Raw genomic sequence first — 21,522 nt, forward strand, 5'->3', positions numbered from 1 at the left:
AAAAATAAAATGGCAAACTCGCGTGTCATGCCTCGAGCATGTGTGCTAATCAACAACGCCATCGTTGCTACACTCATCTCTGAACTAATCACTAGAGATGTATGTGCTATCACAATCGATGTATCTGTTGGAAACCTCAACAGGAAATACGTCTATTGTTCGGTTTATTTACCGCATGATGAACCATCCCCTACGGATGCTTCAAGCAAGTCATCACATACTGCACTTCAAAAGGACTTCCGTTAATTGTTGGCAGTGATGCTAATGCTCACCAAATCATCTGGGGCAGCTCTGACATTAACTTTAGAGGCCCCAGTTTGATGGAGTACTTAAGTAGTACAGATCTTGCATTACTTAACATAGACAACCGCCCAACCTTCACGGTACCTGCTAGAGAGGAAGTGATAGACATAACACTTTGCTCTAGCAGAATTAATCACGAGCTGACCATGTGTCATATGAAGAATCTTCATCTGACCATCGCTACATCTTTTTTGAACACTTGAATGTTACTTCGCAAACCTTGCGTTTTAGGAAACCCCGGTCAACCAACTGGAATTTCTATACTGATTTGATTGCAGCCAAATTGCATGGATACTCATCATCCATTAACACTCAAAGTGATTTAGATGATGCCGTTGATACTACAACGGCCTTCATCATGGAAGCTTTTGAAGAAGCTTGCCCACTGCGTTCTGTGAAGACTACAAGAGGAACCCCGTTCGGCTGGATCGGAGGCTTTCGGGACAGCTCGTAGGCCTTGCACTTCGGTCCGCTGAACGATCCGGCTGGAAAAACGTTTGTACAAATGTTTCCAGTTTGAGTGACGTCAGTCGGTTAAACAAAATCCTTGCAAAATCTAAGGATTTCCGAGTAAACGAACTTCGTTTGCCAAATGGCGATCTGACTTCCTCTGATGAGGAAGTTCTGGAATGCTTATTCAACACATACCTTCCCCGGATGTGTGGATATTACATCTTCGGATGAACCTGATGACTTTTCTTGCAGTTACTTATGATTATTTAACTTTGGCTCGGAGCATTGTAACTATAGAATCGATTAATTGAACATCAAATAATTTTATTCCTTTCAAATCTCCTGGAGCAGATGGGATATATCCTGTTTTCCTTCAGAATGGACATGTTTTGAAAAAAAACACTTGCTTGCAATTTTGCTACAGGGTATATTCTCAAATCCTGGAGGGATATTACTACATATAAAAGTTTATCCTGAAAGTGGGTCGTATAAAGAAGCAAAGAGTTTCAGGCCTATCAGTTTGACCTCTTTTCTTCTGAAATGCTTAGAATGCATTGTCGATCATCACATCCGTGATGTTCATCTGACCAACGTGCCTTTTCATGTGACTCAAAAGGGTGTGGCTCATGCATTCAACCAGTGGCGATTCCCTAACCTCAAATCTACCTGTTCAACAAACGTAAATTCTTGAATTTTTTCATCAAATTGGCTTGTAATTTGTAATTTGATTCTGGTCATGAAATCTTCGCAAATTCAAGTTTTAGGGTCGTTGAACAAGTAAAAAGTGAGGTTACGAGACGCCACTGCATTTAACGACGACTACCTAACATTGTGTTGTTGTTGGCACGGTAAAGGCTGGGTATGCTGCGCAAATCAGATCCCATTGTGATCCACTAGCCTCTGCCCAGCAACTCCTATCCCTACCTCCACGCGGTACCGGCCGGAAACTATGAGCAACCTTAGGGAAGATCGGGTAACCAACCCCGGTGGGAACTTTGGTCATAGGCTGACAGGGAAGGGGGGGTTTGCTTCGGTAAACCTGAGCGTCTGTTCTCCAGGAGGAGCGGCTCACAACAGCGTCTGATCCCCATGTTAGGGGCGGCTGATCTATGTCCGAGTGCCAGGGAAGGACTCTAAGCTCAATTGTGCACTATGGTCCTCCGGAAAGTAGGGGGTTGGTGTCAGGCCCTACGAGCCAGCCGTAAAAAACCATTGTAACGGAAAATCAGCAACAGAATAATACGAACCGAGACCAACGGCAACGACCACAGCGAACAAAAAGGACTTGCGATTGGAAACTCGGTACGTGGAACTGCCGATCTCTCAACTTCATTGGGAGCACCCGCATACTCGCCGATCTACTGAAGGACCGCGGGTTCGGCATCGTAGCGCTGCAGGAGGTGTGTTGGACAGGATCCATGGTGCGAACGTTTAGAGGTAATCATACCATCTACCAGAGCTGCGGCAACACACGCGAGCTGGGAACAGCTTTCATCGTGATGGGTGATATGCAGAGGCGCGTGATCGGTTGGTGGCCGATCGACGAAAGAATGTGCAGGTTGAGGATCAAGGGCCGATTCTTCAACTTCAGCATAATAAACGTGCACAGCCCACACTCCGGAAGTACTGATGATGACAAGGACGCATTTTACGCGCAGCTCGAACGCGAGTACGATCGCTGCCCAAGCCACGACGTCAAGATCATCATAGGAGATTTGAACGCTCAGGTAGGCCAGGAGGAGGAATTCAGACCGACGATTGGTAAGTTCAGCACCCACCAGCAAACGAACGAAAACGGCTTACGACTCATTGATTTCGCCGCCTCCAAAAATATGGCCATACGTAGCACCTTTTTTCAACACAGCCTCCCTTATCGTTACACCTGGAGATCACCACAGCAGACAGAATCTCAAATCGACCACGTTCTGATTGACGGACGGCACTTCTCCGACATTCTTCTTCTTCTTCTTTTTGGCGTAACGTCCTCACTGGGACAAAGCCTGCTTCTCAGCTTAGTGTTCTATGAGCACTTCCACAGTTATTAACTGAGAGCTTCCTCTGCCAATGACCATTTTGCATGTGTATATCGTGTGGCAGGCACGAAGATACTCTATGCCCAAGGAAGTCAAGGAAATTTCCTTTACGAAAAGATCCTGGACCGACCGGGAATCGAACCCGTCACCCTCAGCATGGTCATGCTGAATACCCGTGCGTTTACCGCCTCGGCTATATGGGCCCCATTCTCCGACATTATCGACGTCAGGACCTATCGTGGCGCCAACATCGACTCCGACCACTATCTGGTGATGGTCAAACTGCGCCCAAAACTCTCCGTCATCAACAATGTACGGTACCGGCGACCGCCACGGTACAACCTAGAGCGACTGAAGCAACCGGATGTCGCCTCAGCATACGCGCAGAATCTCGAAGCCGCGTTGCCAGACGAGGGCGAGCTCGATGAGGCCCCTCTAGAGGACTGCTGGAGTACAGTGAAAGCAGCCATCAACGACGCAGCCGAGAGCACCATCGGATACGTGGAACGGAATCGACGTAACGAATGGTTCGACGAAGAGTGCAGAACGGTTTTGGAGGAGAAGAACGCAGCGAGGGCGGTAATGCTGCAGCAAGGGACTCGACAGAACGTGGAACGTTACAAACAGAAGCGGAAACAGCAGACCCGCCTCTTTCGGGAGAAAAAGCGCCGCCTGGAAGAAGCGGAGTGTGAAGAAATGGAACTGCTGTGCCGTTCCCAAGAAACACGGAAGTTCTATCAGAAGCTCAACGCATCCCGCAACGGCTTCGTGCCGCGAGCCGAAATATGCAGGGATAAAGACGGAGGCCTCTTGACGGACGGACGTGAGGTGATCGAAAGGTGGAAGCAGCACTTCGATCTGCACCTGAACGGCGTGGAGAACGTAGGCACGGGAGCCCACGGCAACGGAAGGAACGACGACGCCAGTGCAGCGGAGGACGGAAATGAACCAACGCTGAGGGAAGTTAAGGATGCCATTCACCAGCTCAAAACCAACAAAGCAGCTGGTAAGGATGGTATCGCAGCTGAATTCATCAAGATGGGCCCAAAAAAGTTGGCCACCTGTCTGCATCGGCTGAAAGTCAGGATCTGGGAAACCGAACAGCTACCGGAGGAGTGGAAGGAAGGGGTAATCTGCCCCATTCACAAGAAAGGCGACCATTTGGAATGTGAGAACTTCAGGGCGATCACTATTTTGAATGCTGCCTACAAAGTGCTATCCCAGATCATCTTCCGTCGTCTGTCACCTAAAACAAATGAGTTCGTGGGAAGTTATCAAGCCGGCTTCATCGACGGCCGGTCGACAACGGACCAGATCTTTACCGTACGGCAAATCCTCCAGAAATGCCGTGAATACCAGGTCCCAACGCACCACCTGTTCATCGACTTCAAAGCGGCATACGATAGTATCGACCGCGCAGAGCTATGGAGAATCATGGACGAAAACGGCTTTCCTGGGAAGCTGACTAGACTGATTAAAGCAACGATGGACGGTGTGCAAAACTGCGTAAGGGTTTCGGGTGAACTATCCAGTTCATTCGTATCTCGCCGGGGACTGCGACAAGGTGACGGACTCTCATGTCTACTCTTCAACATCGCGCTGGAAGGTGTGATGCGACGAGCCGGGCTCAACAGCCGGGGAACGATTTTCACAAAATCCGGTCAATTTGTGTGCTTTGCGGACGACATGGACATTATCGCTAGAACATTTGGAACGGTGGCAGAACTGTACACCCGCCTGAAACGCGAAGCAGCAAAGGTCGGACTGGTGGTGAATGCCTCAAAAACAAAGTACATGCTGGTGGGCGGAACCGAAAACGACCGGATCCGTCTGGGTAGTAATGTTACTATAGACGGGGATACTTTCGAGGTGGTGGAGGAATTCGTCTACCTCGGATCCTTACTGACGGCTGACAACAACGTGAGCCGAGAAATTCGGAGGCGCATCATCAGCGGAAGTCGGGCCTACTACGGGCTCCAGAAGAAACTGCGGTCGAAAAAGTTTCACCCACGCACCAAATGCACCATGTACAAAACGCTAATAAGACCGGTGATCCTCTACGGGCACGAGACATGGACCATGCTCGAGGAGGACCTGCAAGCACTCGGAGTTTTCGAGCGACGCGTGCTAAGGACGATCTTCGGTGGTGTGCAGGAGAACGGTGTGTGGCGGAGAAGAATGAACCACGAGCTCGCTGCACTTTACGGCGAACCCAGCATCCAGAAGGTGGCCAAAGCCGGAAGGATACGTTGGGCACGGCATGTTGCAAGAATGCCGGACAACAACCCTGCAAAGCTGGTGTTTGCAACGGATCCGGTTGGCACAAGAAGGCGTGGAGCGCAGAGAGCACGATGGGCGGACCAGGTGGAGCGTGACTTGGCGAGCATTGGGCGCGACCGAGGATGGAGAGCGGCAGCCACGAACCGAGTATTGTGGCGTACCATTGTTGATTATGTCTTATCTTAATGATGTTGAACAAATAAATGTATGTATGTACCTAACATTGTTAGTCGGTATGTGCATCAGCATCCTTTTTGACCTGATGCAAAGCGCTCTTCAGGTAGTTAATCCGAGTAAAACATCTATTGTTTTTCACGGAATGGCGAAACCATGATGGCGTTCGATCATTGCGTCTCTTTGATTCTGAAATGAATGTGACTGATCAGATAAAGTACGTTAGACTAATTTTTGATTCCAAGATTTCTTGGGAGTTCAGAATCAAGAAACCTCGTATGGCCTTCGGGGAATGCCGGCGAACCTTTGGTAAAACTTGGGGTCTAAACCCAAGTATCAAATAGATTTACACAACTGTTGTTCGACCAATATTGGCCTATGGATGTCTTGTGTGGTGGCAAAAGGACGAATAATCCCATCAAAAGTAGGAAATCTCCAGAGGATGTGCTTAACGGCGATGTCTGGAGTGTTCACTTCAACTCCCACAACAGCGCTCGAAGTTCTCTTTGACGTTGCCCCACTACACATTCATCTCAAACAAGAAGCCCTTTCTTGCACTTACCGGTTACGGGTACTCGGTTTACTAGAGGAAACTTCTGTGAACCGCAGATCAACACACACCTCGTTGGTGTGGTGAATTGGGACAAAGTTGTCCTTGATCTAAGTGATCTTACATTGCTTGTAATTATCCATATAGAACATTTTCCATGAAATTCCCTTCTGAAATCCTGTTACACTGATTAGGGGGCATCCATTTAGTACGTCACGCTAAAAATGGGAATTTTTAACCCCCCTCTCCCCTTCGTACGGGTTTTTCCTATACTTAATACATTGCTTGTCACACTTTTCAGAACCCCCCCTCCCCCTCTAAACGTGACGTACTTTATAGATGCCCCCTTTCTCCCTTCTCGAAGGTCGAGCTGAAGCTGGAGTCTACTCTCGTGAGCTAAGGTTACATAGGTCTTACTCACTTGGTAGACAATGCACCGTTTTCCAGGTCAAAATCTTTGCTCTTATGTGCGGAGTGCAATCAGCACTTCAGGCATCACGTAATGGACAAAATAATATTATATAGTTCTGTTCTGATAGCCAGGCTGCTATTAAAGCACTTGCTTCGGCCATCTCTAGGTCCAAGTTAGTTATCGCTTGTCGAATTCAAATCGAGGAGCTGAATTCAGCAAACGCTGTTCACCTTCTATGGGTATCATGTCATTCTTCCATCGCTGGAGATGAAATGGCTGATGAGTTAGCTCACGCTGGAGCATCACATGACTTCGTAGGCCCTGAGCCAGCTATTCCGATATCGAAGTGTTAGGAAAAGCTTCAGATTGACACCTGCACTGCCACTCAGCACAAACAATACTGGAATAGTTTGGAGTCATGCCGTCAAGCAAAATTGGATTGGACTGAGCCATCTCTAGGGGTGGCGAAGTGTCTAAGGGGCTGTTCATAAACCACGTAGACCAAAATTTGGCCATCTTAGAACCCCCCCTCCCCCTCGTAGACTTTCGTCCATACAAAAATTTTGAAATTAGTATGGAGCGTAGAATTTGGTCAGATCACCCCGCTCCCCCAAAAAAGTCTACGTGGTTTATGAACGGCCCCTAACTAATCTGGTTATGCAGAGTTGCAGCATGCTGGTCAAAGCATTGACTGGTCACTGCAGCTATCACATGGTGAATATTCAGCAAGTTGACTTCGTATCAATTGATATGTAACTGTCTAGTTTTTGCGCAACTGCGTTTCCGAGTACTCGGTGAACACTTATTAAGTGAAACCGACTTCAGAAACCTGAGTCCCTTCATGACGTTCTGTTGGTCATGAACCGCTGTGGTAAAGAGCTATAGGCTCTCTTTGCGCTTTATGCATTATAATAGTGGCATTTTCAGGGCGCTGTTTCGTGTTCATTGCGATGGTACAAATTTCCCAAATGGAAGAGCACGTGCCTCTGGAGCCGACCTACTGATACCTGAGCATACCTGATACACTGGTTTCTGAGTAGGAATCTTCTTGTTGTTACCGCTAGACAGATCGTCTGCGTTGCATGAGCAATCGCAATACAAATTCCGGCTTGTCGAAGTGCGAGGTCAGCCATTCCTGAGGGCTATCCATGACCCTGGGCTGTGGCCCTCTTCCTCCGTGTTCAACCTTGTACCGAATCGCCTCTGTAGGTATACCCATCGTCATCACGCCATTCTGAGGTACTTTTGTCGCTCATCAGAAATTTTCATCAAATCATTAGCAGTTCTATAAATTTCCATCCCAAAGAAAATCGTAGCAACCAGCGTTTTTCACCATTTCCTGTCATTAGAAAAAAAATTCTTCGCCCACGCTGACGTCCGGTTTTGAAGCTCCCGAAAACCTGAAGCAGAATGCCCGCCGTAGTACCGAAAAAATTCTACCGAAATGTGTTCCGAGGAGTGTCCTACTACACTCGGGGTCAGAAAAGGCGTAAGTTCTCCTACACCTGAATAGCGTAACTTTAGAATTAATCGGATTCTTTTTTGATCAGCCTGTAAACTGTCGGAGTTGGTCGCGTATGTCTACCTGAAAAATGGTCGAGCTCTTCCAGCGAATCGCATTGAAGTAATCGTGAAGAACGCCCTAGCCGATTTGTGCTCGTCCGGGGTCATCAAAAAGAGTCGGGACCGCTACCAGTTGTCGGATGTGCTTGTGAGAGATGCTTCCATTGCTGGTCCAAGCACAAGCGGTGCAACGAACAAAACCACTCGAAGAACAGCTTCCACTAGCCGCAAAACGAAGGCTCCGGCTAAGCGAACCAAAAGATCTCGCAGGGGACCCGTTGATGCCGAGGGACCAGAAGAGGAGGATGCGAGTGATGGTGAGGATGAGCAAGAGGCGGAGCCAGAGCCGCAACCATTCCTGCATCGGCCGTTGAAAATGGAGCGAGAAGACTCCGACGAAAGCGACGCGAATGATGGTGCAGGGCCAGCGACTACGACGACAACGGGGAACTCAGCTGATCAACAGGCACCAAACAGCTCGTAAATAGTATGAAACTCATGTACAGATAACAAACATGTTTTATATAATCTTTTTTTAATGGCAGATGGTTTTCGTGGTTCAATTTTTGGTGAAGCCGTCAAAATCCATTATATTTTATAGTAATTTATTATTTCTAGAATAAATACGTGATAGAAAAACTTACTTGTAATGATTTGCTGCTTGCTCAAATTGGCCAAGAAATATGTGAGAATTTCCCAGGTTGCTGTTTGCGCGCCGTTCTGCTGCTTTGTCGCCAAATTCCCTCGCAATCCGTAACCGCTCCTGGTGATGTTCGATGGCAGTTTCAAAGTTTCCCAAAAGGTAATAAGTATTTCCCAGGTTTCCGCAGGCCCGTCCCTGAGCTCCCCGATCGCCCAGTTCCTTCATAAGTGTCAGGTTCTGCTGGTAATATTCAACGGCTTGCATGAGTGATTCTTTCACTTCGTCGGAAAAATCTCCCGGATCTTTTTGACCCAGCTGTTTGCCTTTGGCGTGATATACATTGCCCAGATTGTACAAGGCGCGGCCTTCCGAGAGTCGATCGCCGAGGGACTGTGCAATGGCCAAGTGTCGCTGACAGAAGATCGCAGCCTCGTCGAAGCGACCCATCACCTTGAGCGTATTGCCCAGATTGCCGGAAGATTTGGCCTCGCCTAGCTTATCGTTCATCGAGCGGGCCAGCGTGAGGTCGTGCTTGTGGTATTGCATCGCTTTGGTGTAATCTCCGAGATAGAAATAGGCATTTCCCAGCTGACTGTATATGGCACTCAGTGTCCGCAGGTCGTCGGTTCCGGCTTGGATTGCCGCCTGGAAGAATGCCACTCCAGCACGACAATCTCCAGATTTGCACAGACGTTCACCTTCCAGGGCCAATTCCAGGCACATTGAAGATCCATCGTTATTCTAAAAATAGTTCAAAAGAAAAACGAAAATGTTGATGTTAGCACAATAGGGAAAAAAAAGGAAATATCTTTACTTAGTTGGGTTAATTATGACTATATTCAATAACGTCCAGACAAATATTTAGCAAGTAATCAGCCCAAATTAAACAGTAGAAATGTTCGTTCCATCTACAGCTTTATTCGCATGCGAACGAGAAGCAGGTGCGCAACCGAAATTAGTAAATTAAATAATAACTGTATTTTGCTTCTCAGACAATAACAGACTGAGCATTACGCGCCCAGTTGGTAGAGCACCTAGAAATAATAAAGCAAACATCCGCTCGCTTGGGAGAAGGCTAAAACAAATTCACATTTGGTCCGACTGAACTTTATGGGCTGAAGCGAGCAACCATTCAAGCGGCGTAAATCGGTTTTGGTTAAATGTGAAAGATTCAAGACTGAGGTCTTAGCTGCTTTACGGGTCTGCATGGTTACAATGATTACAACGATTAGGGGTCGTGCACAAATTACGTCACGCTTTTAGGGGGGGAGGGGGGGTTTGGCAAAACGTGACGAGCCATACATAAAGTTTTAGGGTCTCATACAAAAAGTGTGACATAGGGGGGAGGGGGGTTTAAAAAGGTCGATTTTAGCGTGACATAATTTGTGTATTACCCCTTATATCAAATTAGTTATTTATGCAACTAGTTGCAAAATGATGATTTTTACAGAACGAGTTATACATTTATCTAACGAAGCTAGCAAATACGACGAGTGCTGTAAAAATCGAGTTTTGCAATGAGTTGCATATTTACAACATTTTTTGCAATATTCACTAGAATATCATCATTCTCATTAATACCATCGTGCGAACGGCCACGTGCTCGGACACGAAATTTAGATCTACCAAGCTGTGCTATATGGCTGCAAAACAGTGAGTCGATAAAGAAAGCGTCCAGCATAGCTCTGGTCCTCACAACTTCCTACCTCATGCTTCCACGGGTCAAGCGATGACAAAGACCGCCAGCTAAGAGTTGTATGCTTCAGCTACGTTCAGCTGAGGAGGTACGTCTCGAGCGTCTGTTCACCAAGGAGGTGCGGCTGAAACAGCGTCTGTTCTGGCATCCAGCGGCTGAGTATGAAATGCTCCTCCACCGGAAGCTATACCTAAGGTGGCAGCCTTACTACGGTGGATAGGGAACCTTAAGCCAACAACCTACTGTTTCCGAAACCAAAAAACCGTTACAGAAACCGAAAATAAAAGATTACGGACTGATTCACCGGCAACGACTTTTAGCGCGAAACAACGGACAAGAATTGGAACTTGGAATGTATTAACCCTAGCCCAGCAGGGTAAACTGGCACAACTAGGCAATGAGGCATGCCGTATGAAGCTGGAGATCCTAGGACTGAGCGAAGTCCGATGGCCGAACTTTGGAGAACACCGATTGGCGTCACGTCAAATTCTGCTATACTCTGACCTACGAGGTGAACACGCTCCTCGCCACCGTGGAGTGGGTTTCCTGCTCAGCGCTCACGCCCACGCTGCGCTCATAAAGTGGGAACCTATTAATGAGAGGATAATTGTAGCCAGATTCAGAACACGGGTTCGAAACCTTACCATGATCCAATGTTACGCGCCAACCGATGCTGCCGAATTGCAAGATAAAAAGAACTTGGACAAGACTCCGAAAGGTGATATCAAGATCCTCATGGGCGACTTCAACGCGAAGGTTGGTTCCGACAACTCGGGCTATGAGCACGTCATGGGCAGAGCCGTAGCGTGGTCCCACGGCGCCCTTGGCAAGCATCCAGATTGGCGCCCCACGACAATTAGACATTATTATTTTGCTAAATTTGTTTATTCAAAGTTATGTGTACGTTTTCGAAGTTTTCAAAGAGTACGAACAGATTTTGCATTTCAAGAATCATACTTAGACCAGCACAATAGTTAAAAATGACATTTAAAATTCTTAAAATGTATGATGCATACATTTCTAAAGGAAATCTTAGTTTTTTTATTTTATTTTTAAAAATACTGAATTGAATTTCAGGAGCATTCAGAAATCCTCAAACGTTTTTACTATTTTTTGGCTATAGCTTCAACTGGTTTTACCAGAATTTCCTAATAACTTCACCACAAGTTTCTTCTGAAGTTCAATCAAAATATTTCTTAGAAAATTTTCAGAAATCATTAGACAAAAATGGATATGAAGTAATACCAGGAGAAATTCCTGAAGGATGAAGTTTTGTTGAAATCTCCGGAAGAATTTTTGCTGGATTCATTGAATGAAATTATGAAAGAGATTGCGGAGGAATTCCTGCATTTATCCGCATGAATAAATGATTAAAATTTTCAAGAAATTTAAGTAAGCATTCTAAATGGAATTTAAGGAGTATTTTTTTGCAGGAATTCATGGAGCAATTCGTAAAGAAATGCCTGATATGCTAATGCCCTTAATAGTTTGTAGAGGACCATTAGAAGAGTTAAAAAAACTTGGCAGAATATTTGAAGGAATCTCTGAAAAAGTTTCTTAAGGAATTTTTGGAGGAATTTCTGAAGAAATCTATGAATGGCATTCAGAAGAAAGCTTTGGAGAAATTTTGGATGAAGTCAATTGCAGATTTTCTAACGGAAAACCTGTAGAAATTTTCAAATTATTCCAAATTTATAATTTTATGGAGGAATTTATAAAGACATTCATGAAAAGTTTTCTAGTGAAATTCTAGCAGAAATTTATGGATCAATCCCTAGTAAGCATGATACAGTTTCATATAAGATTTTATTTCAAAAATTCCTAGAAGAATTTCTGAAATAATTCATTCTTAGAGGGACTTCTGAAGGAATCCCTGAAGTGATTTCTAATGGAATCTCTACAGAATTTTTCATAGGAATCCATGGAGGAATTACTAAAGAAATCTATTGAAGGGTTATTTAGTAATCCTTATACACATTTTTTGCAGGAATCCATTGAAGGAAATTATTAAATATCCATGTATAAATGTCGAGAGGAATCCTTTGACTTTGAGAAAATGACATGGTTCATCTACCTAGGTAGGACCGATAGGACAATTGAACGAATTTGAATATTTTTAATAGTATTTGTAGCGGGATGAAAGTTGACATGAAATCTTTATTATTTTAAAATTTTATCACAATCAACTGACCAACTTGGCGTATTTTTGATTATCTCTTAGATGTTCAGAAGTTCAGTTACATGTTTCTGTGGATTTTGGACCGATGACAATTTAAGGACACAAGAGATGAACACAAGTAGAAAACGATTAGCGAAATCAAGAAAAACAATTTGATACAGGATCGACTATATTTTAACATACAGGGTTCGATTGATTCGATGAAAAAAAAAACAACATACGACAACTGACTTAACGAGGAGAAAAACATATTTAACCATACCACAAAATCAAACAAGGAGACAAACACAAACCGTGTGACCATAACACTACATAGGCAAATCTTGACTGACTGACCAATTGAAAACTTTCCAATCTTCTACCGTATCTTTCTGAGTCAGTTGCAACAGTGTCTTAATGGATATCATTTTCCGCGTACGGCTGGCAAACTGCTTCTGAAAGATTACGTACTCTTTTCTATCTTCGGGTCTAGTGTAGAGGTTTCAACTCTATTCAGAGTGCAGCTAGAAACCTAGCAAAAAAAAAAAAAAAAAAAAATAAATGTCGAGAGGAATCCTTTGACTGATTCCTGAATAAATCCCTAGATAACTTCCTGAAAACCTCCCTGAAGGCATTTCTAAAGGGATTCTTCGAGAATTTTTAGTAAGAATCTCCAGAAGAATTCTTTATTTGCTTTTTTTAAATAATTTTTAATATAAGATTTTGAGAGAATTTCTGGAGAAATTCTTTGAAATGTTTTTAAAGAAATTTCTTGAGAAAATTCTGAAATAGTTTTTGAAAGATTTGCTTAAAGAAGCCCAGCAAAAAATCCGAAGAAATACCTGGTGAAATTTATGAAGAAATTCCCGAAATATTTTATTTGTTTGAAGGGAATGAACAGCGTCGTCTGAATATTTTTCATTTAAAATACTTGTTAAAACACTCTAAAATATGTCAATAAATAAGTTTCCAGTAATTTTCAGAGAAAAACTTTCACTAGAATTTTGAAAACTTATTGATTTTGCTTGCTCGTTAAAAAACAACTAAAATAACTTCAAAAGTAAAAAAAACAAGCTAAATTCCCAGGTAACATCATGATAAATAATCTAGCGAACGAATTTTTGAGAATAACGTAATGTTTTTACATTACACTCGATCAATCTTAGATATTTTTTGCAATTCAGCACTATAAATTATTGTTTTACACTTGCCGTTTTGGCACCGAAACGGCCTACTTTTTTGCACTATATCAAACAGTTGCATTATGGTTCATAATGCAACTCATTTCGGTTGCATTATGAACCATAATGCAATTGTTTGATCAACAATCTGAGTTTCCACATTGGTTGCCACCGTTTCATCGGTTAGAGCTTGCAAAACTGTGACGGTTATAGTTGGTTATAGCACAGCTTGCTTGATCCAAACTTCAGGTCTAGTAGGTATGTTGGAGCACGTGGTCGGTCTCATTGAACTTCCGCGAAACATGATGGTACTGACGGAAATGATCATATTCTAGTAAATAATTTTGGTCATTGCAAAAAATGTTGTATGCAACTCGTTGCAAAACTCGATTTTTACAGCACTCATCGTATTTATCCAACTCGGCAAGCCTCGTTGGATAAATGTACGACTCGTGCTGTAAAAATCATCATTTTGCAACTCGTTGTATAAATAACTATTGAAGTCTTGGTAACATACAAGAAAACAATAGCATCATAATATTCCTTCTAGCCTTTTACCTTTTCGGCGCCCCTTAGAGGCTGGTGCCCTTGGCGGGGGCCAACCTGGCCAACCCCACGCTACGGCTCTGGTCATGGGACGCCATGGTCTCGGAGAAATGAGCGAAAACGGAGAGCCGTTTGCAGAGTTTTGTGGCAACAATGACATGATGATTGGGTGATCGCTGTTTCCTTATCGACCATTGCACAAAGTGACATGGGTTTCCCGTGATGGCGTCACGGAAAATCAAATCGACCACATCTGCATCAGCCGAAAATGGAGAAGGAGCCTTCTTGATGTGTGAAACAAACGTAGCGCTGACCATCATCTCCTAATCGGCGAGATCCGACTGCGCATTGCTAGGATCCATCGACAGTAGGAGAAAATCGGGCGCCGGTTCAACACACGCCAACTGGAAGACGCTACGGTGAAAAGGTCCTTCGTCGAGGAGCTAGAGTACCGACCGTGCTGCGGATATTCCAGAAGGTGGAAGCGTAGAAGATCAATGCAGCAGCAGCGCCATCAAGAAAGCCTTCATCGCCACCGGATGAGCTACGCACCCGGAGAAAGCAGTGGATGATACAGATGATACCTGGAGAAAGATAGAGGAGCGAAGGAACATCAAGGTCGCGATAGAGCGAGCAAAATTACGGGGAGCCATAGCCCGTCAGCGCTATTCGACTCTCGAGAAGGAAGTGAAACGTTCATGTAGACGGGACAAAAGAGCGTGGGCGGACTCCCTAGCCGACGAAGGCGAGAAAGCCGCTAACACCGGCAACATCCTTTTCCTCTACGATGTCTCACGTCTGGACACGTCTGGACAGTTACTGACCGATCCGGCTGACCAGTTGAAAGCATTTGAGCACTTCGGCAATCTTTTTCAAGTGTCGGCCACGCCACCAACACCTCAGCATGATCCGCCAAGAGTTCGACGCATTACCCGTGTCAATACCGAAGCTCCAACAATGCAGGAGATAGAAACAGCCATCCGTAGCATAAAATCGAACAGGGTCCCGGGGTTCGATCACATATCAGTAGAGATGCTTAAAGCTGACCCCGTACTATCAGCACAACTGCTGCATCAAGTATCTTGCAACATATGGGAAGCCGCGACATTTCCGGCCGACTGGATACAAGGCGTCTTAGTAAAGGTACCCAAAAAGGCTGACCTGACTGTATGCGATAATTAGCGGGGCATCATGTTACTGTGTATCGTTCTCAAAGTCCTCTGCAAAGTGATGCTTAACTGGATACAATAGAAGATTGACGCAACTCTCCGATGGCAGCAAGCAGGATTCCGTGCCGGACGATTCTGTGTGGACCATATTGTCAAGCTCCGGAGCTAATCAATAAATTACAAGAGTCTCTCTACCTGGTATTCATTGATTACGAAAAAGCTTTCGACCGTCTCAATCACGAAAACATGTGGGAAACCCTCAGGCGCAAAAAAGTCCCGGCCTCATTGAAGCACAGTACAGGGCATTTTCGTACAGAGTACTGCACAACGGTGTTTTATCCGATCCCATCCGGGTTGTTTCTGGAGTGAGACAAGGATGTATACTACCACCGCTACTGTTCCTCATCGTAATCGACGAGATCCTGGTTGGTGCGATTGACCGTGAACCAAATCATGGATTGCTGTGGCAGCCCATTACCATGGAGCACCTAAATGACTTCGAATTGGCTGATGACGTTGCTCTCCTAGCTCAACGGCGCTCTGATATGCAGAGCAAGCTCGATGATCTAGCCAATCGCTCCGCAGCGGCAGGTCTTACCATCAACGTCAACAAGACCAAATCGTTGGATGTAAACACGGTCAACCCTTCCAGTCCAGCTTTACGGTAGCTAGGCAATCAGTCGAGAATGTTGAAAGCTTTCAATATCTTGGTAGCCAACTGGCGGCCGATGGCGGCACCAAGATCGACATAGGTGCACGGATAAAGAAGGCGAGGGCTTTTGCGAGTTTAAGAAATGTATGAAAAAAAAAAACCAAATTAGAAGACGCAACCAAAATCCAAATTTTCAACTCGAACGTGAAATCTGTGTGGCTATACACCAGTGAAACCTGGTGTGTATTAGTGGAGAACACGCAACGGCTGCAGATCTTCATGAATAGATGCCTGCGGTATATAATTCGTGCATGGTGGCCTCACAATTGGATCTCCAACGTGGAGCTCCATCATCAATGTAATCAAAAGCCGATAGCGACAGAAATTCGGGAGCGAAAGTGGAGGTGGGTCGGCCACACTCTACGCAGGGGCGGAAACGAAATCTGCAAGCAAGCGTTAGATTGGAACCCAGCAGGACATCGCAGCAGAGGCAGACCCTGAGGCTCATGGCGGCGCAGCCTCAACAACGAAATCAAGCTAGTTGACAGAAATTTGATCTGGCAACAGGTCAAGACGATGGCGGGCAATCGCCGAGGATGGAGGTCTTTCAATTCGGCAATCTGCACCACCGTGGGTGCTCAAAACTGGAAGTAAATAAGTATCCGTATAGTCGCTGGTGTAATGCAAGGATGCATATGTAATCGACGAATCGTGGGCATGTTTGTTAGCTAATCACTATTGAGCATCTGAACGACTTCGATTCGGCTGAGGATGTTGCTCACTAGCTGACTAGCCCAACGGCGCTCTGACATGCAGAGTAAGCTCAACGACCTGGCCGAACGCTCCTCTACGGCGAGTCTAACCGTCAACGGCAGACCAAATCGTTGGATGTCAACACGGACAACCCCTCCAACTGGGCAAGCAGTGGAAAAGGTTGAACACTTTCAATATCTTGGTAGCCAGATCGCGTCAAATGGCGGTTACAAAATCGACAGAGGAGCACGGATCAAAAATACTATAGGGCTGCTTTAGCAAGCTTACGTAATATATGGAAATCCAATCAGATCAGTCAACGCACCAAAACATGAAACCCAGTGAAGAGAATTATCAGACAAAAGAGGCTCAAAACAAGCAACAAAGAAGGTGCGACGATTACTCTTTATCCCTACTGGTAACAGATAATGACATGATCTCGAAATTTTTTGTTGCAGACAAAACGGAAGCTGAATTTGTTGCGTACTTTTCAACTCGTGAATAATCAATTATTGCTAACCCAAAATCGAAACTGTTTGATGATAGAGCTTCACCAGAGTTGCTGTGTTTACCGACTCGAAGTTACCGTTCGAAAATCGCAATGCAAGGCTAAAAAATCTCTAAACTCATGGTGTACGATGTTAATCTCATTATTTTCAAGTTGGGACAAACTTATGTCGCATGGGTTTGTTTGTCGCAATAAATACAGGTTGCGACATTGTCATTATTGTTGCGCGATGGTTGAATTTTGATTCACTGATGAAACCTAAACCTGTGCTGTTGTACGCCAGCGGAACGCGGTGCGTGTCAGCACAGACCACGGAGAAGCTACAGGTTTTCATCAATCGATGTCTGCGGTTTATAATTCGGGCCTGATGGTCTCACAACTGGATCTCGAATACTGAGCTCCAATGACGATGCCATCAGAAACCGATATCAACAGAAATGAGAGAACTTAAATGGAGGTTGGTCGGCCACACACTATGAAAGAATGCAGACAAAATCTGCAAGCAATCGCTGGATTGGAATCCGACAGGACATCACAGCCGAGGCAGACCCAGAGGTTAGTGGTGACGACACCTCAACAAGGAAAACAAGGAAGTCGATAGGAATCCGACCTGGGTCCAGGTCAAGGCTAAAGCGAGGAGCCGCTCAGGATGAAGATCTTTTACGTTGGCCATATTTACCCCCAGAAGTGCTCAGGATACATGAGAGAGTGAATGAGTGTTGGACTATGGACTCAAAAGTGGCCCAAAACATTCGCTACTCAGCTGAATTATACGGTCAAGCTTTGAGCAATTTGATTGCCCTCACGACGAAGAGAAAAAAATCTGCTAAACCGAAAATACCCAAAGTTACCCTATATAGGGGGTCTCCAGTTAGTTAGTGGTTAAGGCTATGGATCGCCAATCCGATGACGGCAGGTTGGATTCCCGTTCCGGTCGGGAAAATTTTCACGACACTCTGGGCATAGCGTATCATTGTGCTTGCCTCACAATATACAAATTCATGCAATGGTAGGCAAAAGAAGCCCTTCAATTAATATCTGTGGAAGTGCTCAAAGAACACTAAGTTGAAGCGAGACAGGCCAGGCCCCGGTGGAGACGTAGAGCCACAAAGAGGCATTTTCTGTATTACTGTTTTTGGTTTGAAGTAAAGGACATAAATAAAGCCACTTATCAAGCTTATTCAAAACCTTTTCATATAGATGAATGCTTTATCTGCAATCGTATAGAAGCTGAAAAAACATCGAAGGCAGGAAACATACAAGATTCCAATATCAATAATCCAAATGAATCATTGAGTCAATTCAGGGAATCGCCGCACCTCTAACAATGAATGAGAAATTATCTTATCTTTCAAGACATTCACGTATATTTGCAACTTTCGCAATTGAACCCATGTTTGTATTTACCGTATTTACCTGGTCGCTGGACAGGTTTTCAGCGCTAGCCGAGAGTGAAGACATCCTGCACAATCGTTGAAATCTGCTTCAGTAATAAAATCGATGAATTCACAGAAGATTCGAAGCCAACGAAATTATCGTTCTTCCACGACAAGCAACCGACCCAATCAGCCAATTATAATTGCTTTCCGCACCCTTTTCTTCTACACACTAAACACTAATGGACATTGCACTCCCGAGACGGCACGTCAGAACAATCTTCAATTAATGCCACACACGAACGAATCACATCAGAAGGAATTCCTCCCACCCCAGCCCAGAGCACTTCCAAACACTGCGCGAATCCACTAGCGATGGACTGTTCCGTAGAAAATAAAAATGGGTGACGCATAAACACCCGAGCCTATTTGAATTCGCGCAACCACCAGAGAGCACCCCGCGGACGGACGGAACGACACCTTAATCCCGATTACCAATCCGCACAATGCACACTGCCCTTTTGGCACTCTTGACTCACGACGATAATTTCACTCCGTATCCGCGTATCGACCGTTTCCTTCCGTAGGTCTGGAACGACGACGTTCAATTTAGCAGAAAAATATCTTTGAAGATTACACACAGACGAAAAGAAAAAAGAAACGATTCCACTTTGATGATGTTTGATGCTCTCTTCGCGTCGCACCCACCGCACCAGTACCAGAATATGATGCTACTCTGCTGCGTGTGTTTTGCTTCCAATTTCCAGCAACCAACCAGCAGCAGCACAGTCAGCTATCGCGCACCACTCGTTCACAACCGTTTACCGTTTGTTCCTCCTCTTCCGAACCATCCGCATGAACGAGACGTTGATTTTTTCCCTTTTTTTTTTTCTCTGCTGCTTTTGCTGTCGGTTGACGTTTTATTTACACAGTTCTCGTGGGTGTGTGCGTAAGAGCGTGTAACGCTTAGGTGACGCTTCGATGACAGCTTTTTCTTTGAGGCACTGTGATTCTGAAGGGTTTAAACCTGCACGGAAAGAAACTCATGTGGAAAATTTTGCAACATAATTTATTTCGACAACGATTTTTCATTAGGGCCCAATAGATCGACATTCCAAGCTCAAAATATCACAGATGGCTCTTTTTTGTGTGGTAGTATTGCGAATTTTTTTTACACTTAGACTTCAGTGCAATAAATTTCGTCGTTCTCCTATTTCGCTTTCGATTTCGCTGTCGCTTTCTGCTGCCGGTCTTTAGCAACTCGCCCGATATAATGACAGATTTCGCCGGCCGTCTCAATGTTTACACATTTCTCTTATTGTTCTCGTTCCACCAGCTGATCATGTTTACACAACAAAATCAGCTGGACATCCGATGTTTACGTTCATCCTCATTGTTCGGCAACCACCAGCTGATCTTGTTGCCATAACAAACCGCACTGATTTCGCCTGAATCATGGGTCGGAAGCGAAAAGCTGTCGGAGATGACAGATTTGTACGATTTTCGGGCGATTTCAATTTCGTCACGAAAGTCTGATTATTCGTAAAAAATACAATAAAATCAAATTTTCTCGGTGAAGTAACTGTTCCGGAACATGAAGTAAACACAAAACGTTGCCTTTTCAAACCATTCTTGATTATTCAATAACTTTTCACAAAACTATACTGTTTTCTAAAAAAATAACGTTTTTCGCGATTTTTTCATACGATTTGACAGTTCTTGACTACCATACTTCCGTGAGCTTGATGTGAAGATTTAAGAAAGTTGACAACCGAGAGTAGCACAGACGATGCATTGAATACAAGTGATGGTGTCGCCGCCGGGCTGTCAGCGCTGGAAACTAGATGCTATAAAAGTTCTTGCATGCAATTTTCACTGCTGGCGCCAACTGATAGCAATCAAAAATGCACACAGCAATCATTCTATTGATGATTTAAAAGAAAAATAACTAATAACTCTGGCGTTCGATTTGAAAAGGTTTTATCAACATAGGAATTACAGCAAACATACGACCTATTCAAATCGAACGCCAGATCTGGTCAAAATCTCCACGCAACTAAAAAAACATAGAAAATTCGTAAGATTTTTGCCATAACTATATGAACTTGATATGAATGCTATGAGAAAAAACTTATGAAACATATTTCATGCTACAAGAGTAACTTATGCCTTAGGTGCCGGCCACATTGGACGCGTCACGCGATGCAACGCGAATTGGTCATACACGAAAAAAAATTTCCTTATTAAATGTAAAAGAAAATGTTATACATTTTTGCCATTTCGTTTGCCCAATGAAATGTATGCAAAACCTTTTTAAATCCTATCAGGAAAACATCATGAATAGTATAAGTTTGTCTTATACTTTTCATGTACTTTTTTCTAATAATGATTATTACACACATTATACTAGATATAAAAGAAAACTAATAGAATTTACTATTTTTTGTTTTGAATAATTGTTGTTACTTTGTAATAAAATTTAAACAAAAACTCAAAAATGATAATAAAATAGCACGTGATAATACTTCAATGTTTATTTTCTCAATGGTTTCTTTATAATTTATACAAACTCGCCGATGTTGGAACAATGTCCCAATTACCAAATACCGTTCACCACCTGCCAGACTTAGTGCGACGACCGTAGTCCTTCACCGTCGGAATGGTTTGGAGACCTGAATGACGAGGTAATTGAAGTCCAACTGCATCAACATCTCCATCTCCTGGATGAACCCGGAGCAGAACCTATGGCGGAAACTTCCGGGAAGTAGGAATCTCTGCGCTCACGTTCCTCCTGCAGCTAAAATACCACGGAGCTGTGAGTGGCACAAACGCAGCGATCTCTTTGGGCAGGTTCTGTGTGAAAATGGTGGCCACTTCGTTCCCGCGTTGTAGATAACCACTATGAACTTCGATGTATACCTGAAATTAAGAATATGATGAAAATTAGTTAACTGATTATATAACGTATGGATTAGTTTATCACTTACCAGAAACATTCTGATCCAAAAACCACCACCATTATGCAGCCGATCACCGAGATAAACCGAAACATGTGTTCCTTTCTAAATTTTG

The 21,522-nt window shown here is 44.3% G+C and overlaps 2 protein-coding genes across 4 annotated transcripts in view; one reads left to right on the forward strand and one right to left on the reverse strand.

Annotated features, from left to right (window-relative positions):
* The window catches only part of LOC115258541 (G-protein-signaling modulator 2), a 39,239-nt gene extending 19,938 nt beyond the window's left edge, over nucleotides 1-19,301 (reverse strand). Inside the window, exons 1-2 of one of the 2 annotated variants that reach the window (XM_062850691.1) lie at nucleotides 18,482-19,301; nucleotides 8,413-9,152 (exon numbers count right to left, since the gene is read on the reverse strand). In XM_062850691.1, the coding sequence (XP_062706675.1) occupies nucleotides 8,413-9,152; nucleotides 18,482-18,535 (794 nt within the window). In that variant the 5' untranslated portion in view covers nucleotides 18,536-19,301. The remainder of the gene's footprint in view (nucleotides 1-8,412; nucleotides 9,153-18,481) is intronic. The other variant, XM_062850692.1, reaches the window with a different exon arrangement.
* On the forward strand, nucleotides 7,519-8,418 carry LOC109398700 (uncharacterized). 2 transcript variants are annotated; one of them, XM_062850693.1, is made up of 3 exons: nucleotides 7,520-7,694; nucleotides 7,756-8,255; nucleotides 8,314-8,418. In XM_062850693.1, exons 1-2 carry the CDS (start codon nucleotides 7,616-7,618, stop codon nucleotides 8,250-8,252), a joined length of 576 nt encoding a protein of 191 aa, XP_062706677.1. In that variant the 5' UTR covers nucleotides 7,520-7,615; the 3' UTR covers nucleotides 8,253-8,255; nucleotides 8,314-8,418. The 2 variants fall into 2 exon arrangements, with proteins under 2 accessions (XP_029714420.2, XP_062706677.1); XM_029858560.2 differs by lacking the exon at nucleotides 8,314-8,418 and having other exon boundaries at nucleotides 7,519-7,694; nucleotides 7,756-8,301.
* Nucleotides 19,302-21,522: the final 2,221 nt, after the last annotated feature.

This window comes from Aedes albopictus, chromosome 2 (genome assembly GCF_035046485.1).
Source record: "Aedes albopictus strain Foshan chromosome 2, AalbF5, whole genome shotgun sequence".
Classification (NCBI taxonomy): Eukaryota; Metazoa; Arthropoda; class Insecta; order Diptera; family Culicidae; genus Aedes; species Aedes albopictus.

Coding starts and splice junctions, on each gene's coding strand:
- LOC109398700 (XM_029858560.2), top strand. CDS start 7,616: ATGCCCGCCGTAGTACCGAAAAAATTCTACCGAAATGTGTTCCGAGGA. Junction 7,695..7,755: donor CACTCGGGGTCAGAAAAGGC/GTAAGTTCTCCT, acceptor TTTTTTGATCAG/CCTGTAAACTGTCGGAGTTG.